The sequence below is a fragment of the Sinohyriopsis cumingii genome, chromosome 1 (genome assembly GCF_028554795.1).
Source record: "Sinohyriopsis cumingii isolate HCF-2022 chromosome 1, ASM2855479v2, whole genome shotgun sequence".
Lineage (NCBI taxonomy): Eukaryota > Metazoa > Mollusca > Bivalvia > Unionida > Unionidae > Sinohyriopsis > Sinohyriopsis cumingii.
The window spans coordinates 17,768,545-17,780,824 of NC_142961.1; the positions used below are offsets into that span (position 1 = coordinate 17,768,545).

Consider the following 12,280-nt stretch of genomic DNA (forward strand, 5'->3'; position numbering starts at 1 on the left):
CACCGATCTGGTATCCAATATGGCCCACAGCAGCCATTTTTAAACTCTTGTTACTGCTATTACTCCTGAATCAAAAGTCATATCGACAACGACTTTTCACTGAAAGACTTCTTTTAGTGTCTGGATGGTCTCAAAATCTGCTATCCATTATAGCTACCACAATGCTATACTGATATCACTCCAGCTCCTACATGAAAAGCCATATTAACGCATGGTTTTCACAATATGATTTCTTATGATGTCTTATTTGTACAAAATAAACAATGGTGCTTATCTAACATCCAGTATGGCCACCACAGCTGCCATCTTGAAAATCTTGTTATAATTACTCCTTCTGAACGGAAAGCCATATCAAAATAGGGTTTTCAACAGAAGACTATGAAAATGATGCCGTTTTGATAATCTAGACAGTACTCCTACCTTCCAAGTCATATCAACATGTGGTTTTTACCACAAAATGTCTTATGGTGTCTAGTTAGTTCTGATCATAATGATGCTGATTTGAGATCCAATTCAACCATCCTGGTGGCCATCTTGAATTTGTTTTATGGTTACTCTTCTAGAAATGATGGTCATATCAGCACAGGGTTTTAGCCAGAAGACTTCTTACAATATCCACATATCCTACCATATGTAAAATGGTGCCCTGCAGACACCCAATATGACTGCCACAATGAACATTTACAAAATTTTGTTAGTAATTCTCATGAATTGACGGTCATACTGTCATGAGGTTTTCATCAAAGGTCTTCTAATTTGTCTAGTTTGTCTTAACTTCAAATGGTGCCAATCTTATATCTAATATGGCTGCTGCAGCAGATAATTTGTACATCTTACTGCTCAAGAATAGTGATGCTGTGAATACTCAGCAGTTCAAAAGAAGTCTTATCTTGAATTTCTGGATACTTGAATTTCTGGGCAGCAGAGCATCAGTCTCTTTGAGGAACCGTTGTTAAGAAGAAAAGTTTTTCTATTTTAAATAAACTTTTTACAAACCTAAAAACACTTCATACTATGAAACATCTGTCAAATATCATCCAATTTTGTTGAGTGGGTTTTCATAAGATGCTGTGTAATGGAGTTTCAGTCATGGTGACCATATCTTATGGTGACACATCATTATTTGTATAAAATTTGTATAAAATGGTGGACAGGAATAATTTTTCTGTCAAATTAGCTCAAATTTTGTTGAGCAGTTATAAAGAATTTGTTGTGAAAAGGTTTTTTTAATTTCTAGTAATGTGGCAAACATTTCTATAGCATTTGATGGTTTCTCCATGATAACAGGGAAGTTTAAGCACAACTCCATCACTTGGTGGCTGAGTGGTCAAAGGCACTCACCTTTACATATGACTCACATTTCTCACATCTGATCGTGTGAGTTTGAGTCACACCTAGACTATTGTGGGTATGTCAAATGGCTTGCCAGTAGCTTCCTGTGGGTTGGTTGTTCTTACCGGGGTCTTCCCTTGATCTTCTTCTATAAAATATACTGGCTGCCATGTATAGCTTGCCACAAGACCAATTCCATGACTTCAAAAGTGTATTGAATAACTCTGGTTACATGCTGTCCATGGTAACTTTCTTACATCTTGGTTGTTAATGATAGCTCTTACAATCTGTCTGTACAATATGTATGCTCTCACTTTGTCATGGATGTTAAACACATCATTCCAATTCTTATAAATGGTTAACAGTGTATGTTGGATATCACTACCCTTACACTGTAAATCTCATCAACAAAACTACTTAACTTTTGTTTTACCATAATTTTACTTTATTACCAATCAACAATTATGTTTTTAATTGAGCTCATATGGGAGGTGAGTACTTTTAATATTCAACTCAACACTCATGAATTTAACTTACTGTTAAAACTGTCTTCTACTGGCCACTAAAGTTATTACATAAACCATTCTTCTACTGGCCACTAAAGTTATTAACATAAACCATTTTTCTACTGGCCACTAAAGTTATTAACAGATGCCTGTCTTCAAAAGTCCACTACAGTTACTGACATGCCTGTCTTCTATAAGCCAATATAGTTAATGACAGGTACCAGTCATCTACTGGTCACTACAGTTACTGACAGGTACCAGTCATCTACTGGTCACTACAGTTACTGACATACTGGTAGTATGAACACTGTGCTTCATTTGTCCACTTGCTCTGCTTTGGTTGGAATGTCAAGAATCAAATACCTTTATTACTGTTCTGATACAAAACCCATTCTCTGAACTTAAAAAATGAATAAGTCTGAAATTACTACACACAATCAGACACTAAAAAAATTTCCTTGTCACAATAACAGGGGCCATATTTGAAAGCAGATTGGCACCATCTGTAGAAGTATGAAAGGCCTTTGCCAGGATACTTTCTCTCAAACTGGGTCAAATTCAGCTCTATGATTTTTTTTATGATTCAATTATTTCTAGAAATGGTAGCCATAGTTGATGGTAGACTGGCATCACTTAGTAGCACAAAACAGTTTTCATCCATAGCTGCCATAATGGATGTACCCTCTCTACTCTGAATCCAAATGCAATCAAAACAGAACTTAATAAACCACCACCATGTATACAATTCCAAACTTGTCTGAGAATATATAAAATTAATTAGTGAAAGGATTTAATTGCAAAACTGATCCTTCTATAAGTATGCCTATTAGAGTCATGCCACCCCCACCCCACCACTCCAAAGAATCTTTTCAAAACTAAAAAGAATCTATTCTAAACAAAATACAAGATTTTTCATATATAAGGTGGTGACAATTGCATCTCATATAAGCTTAATGAACAATGAATGAGCGAATTTCCCACAAACATTTTCCACAAAATTATTCGCTATGAAAATGAGATTAATGTATACCAACAGAGCTAGGAGAAAATGTACAGTCACTCCTACACGAAGTAGGCCAAACTTAATCGTGAATCCAGCCAGAACAAATGCACTAAATCATCCCCTTGTCCATGCAACATGAAATCATGCATTCTTGATACCAATGTAAATAAAGAAGAAACTTTGAGAAAAAGTGGATTCTCTTCAATCAATTATTTACCCCATGGCACATCATATGAAACTGTTTTATGCTACCTTTGCACAAGTCTAAGAGTCCTCTATACCAGCACACTTTCTGTTGAATTTTGGTGATATTTATTTAGCAGTTTTTGTGAAGTTTTGGCAAAAGTTAATGTCTTTTTTAGTAATGACACCATTATTAGATGGTCAATTGGCATTGTTTGTACAAACTTCAAACCTATCTATACCAGGATGCTTTCTATTGGTGAAATACTGTTAAGTGGTTTTCAAAAGTCATTTCAAGTTTTTTTGTAGTTTTAGTAACAGTGGCCATGTTTTAAAGCAGATCAACATAATGTGTATCAATTTAAAAGCCCTCTATGCAAGGACGTTTTTCTGTCAGATTTGGTCAAATTCATTTACAGAAAGCATTGTGCCATCTGTAATAATTTGTAATACATTTATGATACTGTGTCAACTGAAATAATTCTAATACATTTATGATACTGAGCCAACTGCAATAATTGTAATATATTTTTGATACTGTGTCGACTGTAATAATTGTAATACATTTAAGCTACCATGTCAACTGAAATAATTCTAATACATTTAAGAAACTATGCTCTAATAGTTGTGATACATGTAAGATACTGTGTCAACTGTAATAACTGTGATACATGTAAGATACTGTGTCAACTGTAATAATTGTGATACATTAAGATGCTGTCTTTGTTTTGACTGTCATGATAATTTGATTATGAATACCATGCAAGGATGCACAATGTTTCATAGCAGTGGGATAAGTACAGATATTAGCTCATTAAACTTGTACTGTATATGCTCACTTATAAGTTAGATCCTGCTGTAAAACAACACAGATCTTGACCTGCCATAACATAACATGCTGTAAGATCAGATTCAATGTAGCTTGTTCCACTGATTATTCCTAACAAACTACAATGACCCAGATCTGCTGGTAAATAATGCAACATTGGATCTGGACGTATGCAGTTTGCAACTGAATCTAACTTGTATCAAGTATATACAGTAAATGGCATGATTGTAATGTTCAGTGATATTAATAACACAGCTGTTGATAACCATCTTACTTTCATTCCACTTCAGAGCGTGGTGTTAAGATTGTAACAGTTAAAAACTGACTTGCCCAGATGTCAGGCAAACTGAAAAATGTACAGACACATCAAGGACAACCTATACACTAAAAAAAGGATAAATATTATCCCAAAATCACATTATTTGGTCATTTATGTAGATTCTCAAACTCTTATAAATTCTAGATACACACTAATATTTTATGTTTCAGAATAGAGAAAACAAAAAAAAGTTACCAAAGTCAAGAAATAATTATCCTAAATATTTCCAAAACCAATTAAATATCACAGTATTACAAAATTAATTATGATCTATTTCTTAGAAAATCTGTTTGCAATTTTCAACATAAAGATACAGTGGCCCTTACTAATTAATGTTATCCTTGCAAATGGAATGTCTCTAACAGACTTGAACGTCTGTCTATTAAACAATAAATCATTGTACTTATCACACTAGTGTATGTATAAAACCAAAATGCAGATTATGAAGTGCTAGGACTATGAAGTTCTTATGTATTAAGTATTTATGAAATAAATAGTGATCATATTCTGACTAGATATCTGTAAGGCATTTATGACTCATATTCTAAATGGATATCTGTAAGACATTTATGACAATCATATTCTGACTGGATATCTGTAAGACATTTATGACAATTACATTCTGACTTGATATCTGTATGGCATTAATGACAATAATATTCTTACTAGATATCTGTAAGACATTTATGACAATTATATTCTGACTGGATATCTGAAAGGCATTTATGACAATAATATTCTGACTGGATATCTGTAAGGCATTTATGACTCATATTCTAAATGGATATTTGTAAGGCATTTATGACAATTATATTCTGACTGGATATCTGTATGGCATTTATGACAATAATATTCTGACTGGATATCTGTAAAGCATTTATGACAATAATATTCTGACTAGATATCTGTATGGCATTTATGACAATTATATTCTGAATGGAGATTTGTAAGGCATTTATGACTATCATATTCTGACTGGATGTCTGTAAGGTATTTATGACAATTATATTCTGAATTGATATCTGTAAGGCATTTATGACAATTATATTCTGAAAGGATATTTGCAAGGCATTTATGACAATTATATTCTGAATGGATATTTGCAAGGCATTTATGACAATCATATTCTGAATGGATATTTGCAAGGCATTTATGACTATCATATTCTGACTGGATATCTGTATGGCATTTATGACTATCATATTCTGAATGGATATTTGCAAGGCATTTATGACAATCATATTCTGACTGGATATCTGTAAGGCATTTATGACAATTATATTCTGAATGGATATTTGCAAGGCATTTATGACAATCATATTCTGAATTGATATCTGTAAGGCATTTATGACAATTATATTCTGAATGGATATTTGCAAGGCATTTATGACAATCATATTGTGAATAGATATCTGTAAGGCATTTATGACAATCATATTCTGAATGGATATTTGCAAGGCATTTTATGTCAGATAAATACTGGTTAGATGTGCAAAGAAAAAAGTCCTCATAAAAAGATAAGGACTGAAAATGAGATTAAATGGCATTTTAACAATCAAAAAGCTATTTCCACTTTCAGTTTTTTTAAATGTTCTTCCTGCAACCTTTGAATGAAGAAAAGCTGAAGAAATCATTCAGTTTCAACAGCCTCAACTACTCCTTACATTGCTATTGGTGATGGCACGTCATAGATTCCTTGTGATATCATTAAAAGCCATTTTTACATAAAAACAATAAGATTTTGACTGCAGTTCAAAATGAATAGTATTTACATTCAAGGTCTTTTTCAGGTGTGTGATGGAAAATGTCAAGGACATTCCAAAAGAGACTGTAAGAAAATAAATTATGTGCAAAGTGGGAAAATTACTAAAACTCTTACTTTGATCTTAAAACTCCTGATCTACTTTTTACGGGAGCAGATCTCTGGCCAGTCGAGTTTTCCATGGTTGCATTGCGTGCAAGGATGTCATCGAACTGCTTCCGAGGCAGACCTACTCAACAAAAACATTCATGGATGATTAAGAAACTAAAATAAAAAATTTCAAAACTATAATTGAAATATAAAAGGAAATACAAAAGAATGGAAAATTATAAAAATTACTGCACAAAATTTCAAACAACAGTAACACCATACTTGGTGTTTTTCACAATTTGCTGAAACAAACTTAGTATGGTTTGATTGGTATTTTTTCATATCTATACAAAGATTATACTACAAAACATATCTTTTCACATATAAATAATTACTGTGCTACTAATCCACATTAATGACAATTAAGGGCTAAATAAAATTACATTGACAGTTTTTTCCAAGGAATAAATACTAAATCATGATAAAATTCAAAAACATACCCAGATGTTAATTATTATTATCCTTCCAATATATAAATAACCGCATTCAATATTTACATGATAAAATATTACAATAACTAGATTGAAGGTTTAAGAATTTCCAAGCATATTTTCTTTTCCTGAATACTGTACATACTCGCACATAAATCAAATCCAACAGCAAAACAACATAGACCCTGATCTGCCATTGCATAAAGCATTAACAGAGGGTCTATCTGTTTGTTCTACTGATTACTCCTAACAAAATGCACAGACCCAGCTCTGCCAGTGCATTACGTGATGGCAGATCTGGGTCTGTGCAGTCTCCAGTTGGAACAATGAGTACATGCAGTACATTACTTTCCCCATGATAAGCCCATGGTTGATGATACGCTGATCAGTTCCCCCATCCCACACTGTCAAACCTTTATTTAAATCAGCTTTTACATTGACAAACATAACCCATCTTTTCCAAAGGTAAAAGAACATTTCCCTTCTGCCTGGCCTATCACAGTATAAATACTAAATATAAATGATTGAACCTTTGCATATTACCCTGGCCTATCACAGTATAAATACTAAGTATAAATGATTGAACCTTTGCATATTACCCTGGCCTATCACAGTATAAATACTAAGTATAAATGATTGAACCTTTGCATATTACCCTGGCCTATCACAGTATAAATACTAAGTATAAATGATTGAACCTTTGCATATTACCCTGGCCTACGATGACATACATAAAATAATACTTTGCAACCAGTAGACTAATTACAAAAAATCACAGAACCTAAATACAATAAACAATGATCAAACAGTAATTTTCACTTCTTTGTTTCCATTAAAAAGAGCAAAATGTGTTGTTTCTTTAACAAAGGTAAAAAATCCTCCATAGTTTTATCAATCCAAACTTGTATTACACATGATGCAAACCTACAGTTACGTCTTATGCTATTTGCAACAAGAATTCTATGGAATGCTTCACTTTATCATACTCCATAAACAGTCCAATAGAATGCTATATTTTGCCTGTTATAATTTTACACATAGACATGTGGAATACTGTCTATTGCCTGCTCTACAATGCAATATTCTACAAACAGACCTGAGGTAATTATAATCATTAACTAAAATATTCTGTAACTGATTACATATTTTGAAGTAATCTCAAGTAATTTGTAATCAGTAGGAATGGAGAGGCAACTGGCCTGGCCACTACCTGGAACCCAAACCTGGCAAAATGCATCCATCCCTAATTAATATATATATATATATATATATATATCAGGGATGGATGGGTACCTGGCCCATCCACCCAGAACCATCCCTAGTAATCAGACATTTTTTAAAACAAAAAGACATTATATTCTGACACCATTTTGAAATACAAAGGCATATATATTCTGACTATTTTGAAACAAAAAAGCATTATATTTGGACACCATTTTGAAACAAAAAGGCGTCAGAGTGGGAGACACAAAAAAGGCATCAGAAGATAGATCGATCTGAAATTAAAATGCATTACAATGGGTACTGTTTTGTAAATGAAAGGCAATATAATGGGGTAGTGTTAAAAAATAAACAGGCATTAAAATGCAGTAGTCTTAAAATAATAATAATGGCATTTTTTATGTGTTTTTCTTAAAATGTAAAATATCTAGGTACTGTCAAAAGGACCTAGCAATTACTTTTATAACATGTAATTCACAGATTGAAATATGTGTTTCATGTTCTAAAGAAATACGATTAAAATAGTGATCAGATGGTAATGGAATACATTTACATATTTATTCAATTTCTCTACTTACAAATGAGTAACTGCAATCAAAATTTCTAAAGTAACTGCAGTTTAAACTGATTAATTTTGAAAATAATTCATCCCAGGTCTGTTCACACACCTAAGAAAATCAACTGATGAAGAAATGCTAAAATCAAGTTTCTTCACTGTAAATGCAATTGTGTCAGAGAAACACTACTGGCTGCAACAAATTGTAAGGAATCCAAAATAAGATCATTTCGTTATTTCAACTGAATTTCAAATTGGCTGCTGTGGTGACCATATTAGACATTTTTTCAGCACCATTTTAATTTAAAACCAACCAGAGATTATAAGTCTTTTGGTGAAAACCCAACTGTCAATATGACCATCCATTCTGAAGAAGTAGCAATAACATATCTTCAATATGGCCATTTTTGGAAGTCACACTGGATGTAAGACTGGCACAATTTTCATTAGGATCAACTAGATATCATAAGAAGTCTTCTGGTAAAAAATCCATCTTGACATGACCATTCATTGGCGAGTTGCAATAACAAGATTTTCAAGATGTCCAACATGGCACCCATACTGGATGTTAGAGCAGCATCAATTTTTATTTATGGCAAACTAGACATCATAAAAAGTATTTTATTCGTGAAAAAAATGTCTAAATGACTTTCTGTTTAGAAGGAGCAGAGAAACAAGATTTTTAAGATGATTGCCATGGTGGCCATATTGGGTACCTAATAGGCACTATTTTCACTGAGACTCACCTAAACATCACACTAAAATTCCTGTGATGAACAGTAACTTCCATGATAAAAGGTGGGCAGCAACCATGAAATTTAATGACTGTATACACTGTCATATAAAGTGAGGTAAATGCAAGCTTAATATTGACACCTATGCCAACAACAAAACTGTCAGAAAAATGACACCTATGTCTCACCTATGCTTTTCAGGTGAGACAACCAAATATTAGCTATTTTATGTCATATAATCTGTACACTCTGTTCATGGTAATAAAGAAACATGTAAATAAGAAACAAAATGCTATAAATTCACAACAATCACTATTTCTTGCTACGTTTCAACAGCTACAGCTTTACTACAATATACATTGTGAAAGCACTGTGTGTGTGTGTGTGTGTTTGTGTGTGCGAACACACTACTAGCATGCATGTGTTCATTTTTTCTGGCAAATTTTAGTATCTACTTTTATTTTGGACTTTTCTAAATTAATATATTCAGTTATTTCTGCTACATTCCTAGAATCTCACAAGTAAACCTGAAATCATGTTCACTTTATCCCCATATTCATGACTGAGTATTGAACACTTTGATTTATATATATCTATATAACATTTAACAATAGGGCCTAAGCAAGTATGTATTAAATCTGAGTCATAGGTAGAGAGATAAGGTGGTGCTAAGGAAGGTGATTGTTTGATTAACCATTAAAAGACAAACAGAAACAAAGAAAGAATAAATGTAGAAGGGATAAAGTAGTGTTTACCCCTAATAATCACTGGTTGCTATACAAAGTATATAAAGGTCATGGGCACCAAACAAGGTGGTTGCACTGAGCAGGCACATGCTATATGCAGGCAAACTATATACAAAATTGGTGAGGGGAGGCTGAAAATGTTCGTCTTTTTGGGACAGGTGGTTGCTAAATACAAGCAGTCGTTATAAAAGGCTTGACTGTATATGTCTCCCACATTTTATGAAACCCCAACTTGTTCAACAAACTACCATTTACCTTAACATTTTTCATGTTCAGGGTTAAAATTAACTTTTTATTAATAGCAACAGTTTGATAGTTGTAATATTTTCAACTAGCAAAAATCAGGCCATTTTCAATGTTTGCTAGGTTATTTCATATTTTGAAATAAATATTTAAATCTGAATACAAAATATCACTTGCAAAATATTTTGTTTCAAGTAACAATTTCATAATTGAAACTTGCATAAAAAATATGCTAGGTTCCTGGCATCAATTCTGAACCCTGATGCTTACCAATGATTCAGGATAAAATATTTTTTTTTAATCATTATAGCTAGGTTGCCTATGAAATCTGGAATTTTACTGATCTTGTAGTTAAAAGGTCAGTGAAGAGTTCAGTGAATTGAAACAAAAAGTTAAACCATCTGTGATCCAAGGTGACTGTACCACTGATGTGAAATATAAACTTAATCATATGAACTATAGGTGAACTTTGAAAGTTCAAGGTTCTGAAGACCAAAATTTTAAAGGTTTTAGAGACCACAGGAAAGAGGTTTCATGCCAGAACTGAGCAAGTTTTTGGGTGATATAATTTTTTCAAGTTAGTTGGTATAATTCTTTCAAGAGTTATCAGTGTTATTCAATGATTCTCAACTGCTAGACTTTAAAAAAATTGGCTCGCATTTATGACTAACACAACAATATTTAAAAAATTTCCATATGTACATAATTTTACTTTAAGATGCTTTTTAAAATTTTGTAGAAGCATATAAACACTACATCTGAGATTCTAGGAGTGTTTTGCACTAAACTAAAATTACCATTGCAAATATGGACCACACAACATACATGTAACACAACATATTTAACATACATACATGTACAGACATACTAGTCATCCAGGAAAAAATCTGTTTAGAATTGAACTGTGGCAAATCAGCTCTCTTATTAGCATTATCAGGTTACCAAGAGAAATATGGTCTTTCCTGAGGCAAATTTAAACAGAGTATGGAAAAGTGTACATGGCATACGAGTGATAGTTCTGTAACACATCATAATAGGTCTTAAGAAGTCCTACTTTCACTAAACATACTGAGATGGGTGACCACTATCCACGTTATTGCATTCTCAATCATCGTTATCTGTATATATCAATACCTTTCCTTAAAGTGGGGGCCTTCTTTACAGTCACACTGTTCCATAGTCACCGAGCTCCCTTCACTTCATCTGGGCCATTGCCAAGTTTCATGCATTCAAAACTTTGTTTTTGACCCCAATTAGTGTCAGTACTTAAACATACTCAACTATTATGCCCATATGCTTCATACCCGCTTCCTACGGTGCATGTATGGAGTACCAGCTGATTTTGGTATTATAGCAATCCTCAGGATCAGACTTATTGAATTTCGGTTATCAGTGTCCCAATATACTTTGTATAAGCCTCTTGAGCTACACAAACAGGCGTCGGATTCTCTACACAACCCTACAAACACCCCCAAGTCTCTCTTCCTGAGGTATTCCTATAGAAATTCAGAGCCCAGCTGGAGCAGTGGGCTGTGACAGGATTTGCCCCCATTATGCCAAAGATTATTTTATATGTACAATAAAGTTTCTTTTGAACCTTTGTATTGTGGGTTATTTCAATTATAATTTAATTGATTAAATGTAGTTTAAGTAATACATAATGCATCCTTCTCTGGTCCCTTGCTGGGCCCCTTTTTGTCTTTTTTGCTTTGTCTGCCCAGACACGATGTCATTGCAGCCGAATAAATAAGTTATTAACTAAATTTAGATTTGTTGCCATGCTGGACCAATCAGATGACTGAGTTGGAGCATGTGATCAAACATTGTGTCAGTTAGGGTCGCATTCATACATCAACTGTGATGCCTGTAGATATGTTTTTTCAGTGTAGATGCTGCATTTATGTTAACATTGTTTGTGGAAAGAGCCACCTGACTCCCCTCCTTCCACCATGTTGTTTATTTGGGAAATTTCTTGCACAGCATACTATTCCAGCTCTGTTCTGGGGGGGGGGGGGCACTGCCAAGGATCAGTCTTATCAAGTTTCAGTTATCAGTGTCTGTATATACCTCGTATCAGCCCCATGCGGCTCCACATACAGGTGTCTGACACTCTTCACAACCCTACAAACTCCCGCAAATATCTCCTCCTGAGTTATTCCTATAGAAAAACATTTACCAAGCTGGCCCATGGCCAAGTTTCGTGCATTCAAAACTTTGCTTTTGACTCCCAAATTGTGTCAGTACTTAAACGTACTCAACTATTAT

General features: G+C 33.5%; 1 protein-coding gene across 5 annotated transcripts in view; it reads right to left on the bottom strand.

The window, feature by feature from the left end:
* Positions 1 to 12,280, bottom strand: part of LOC149806503 (protein phosphatase 1 regulatory subunit 42-like) — a 78,858-nt gene that overhangs the window by 17,083 nt on the left and 49,495 nt on the right. For all 5 annotated transcript variants that reach the window (XM_089953973.1, XM_089953961.1, XM_089953953.1 and 2 more), the window contains one exon: positions 6,052 to 6,163. In XM_089953973.1, the coding sequence (XP_089810099.1) occupies positions 6,052 to 6,163 (112 nt within the window). The remainder of the gene's footprint in view (positions 1 to 6,051; positions 6,164 to 12,280) is intronic.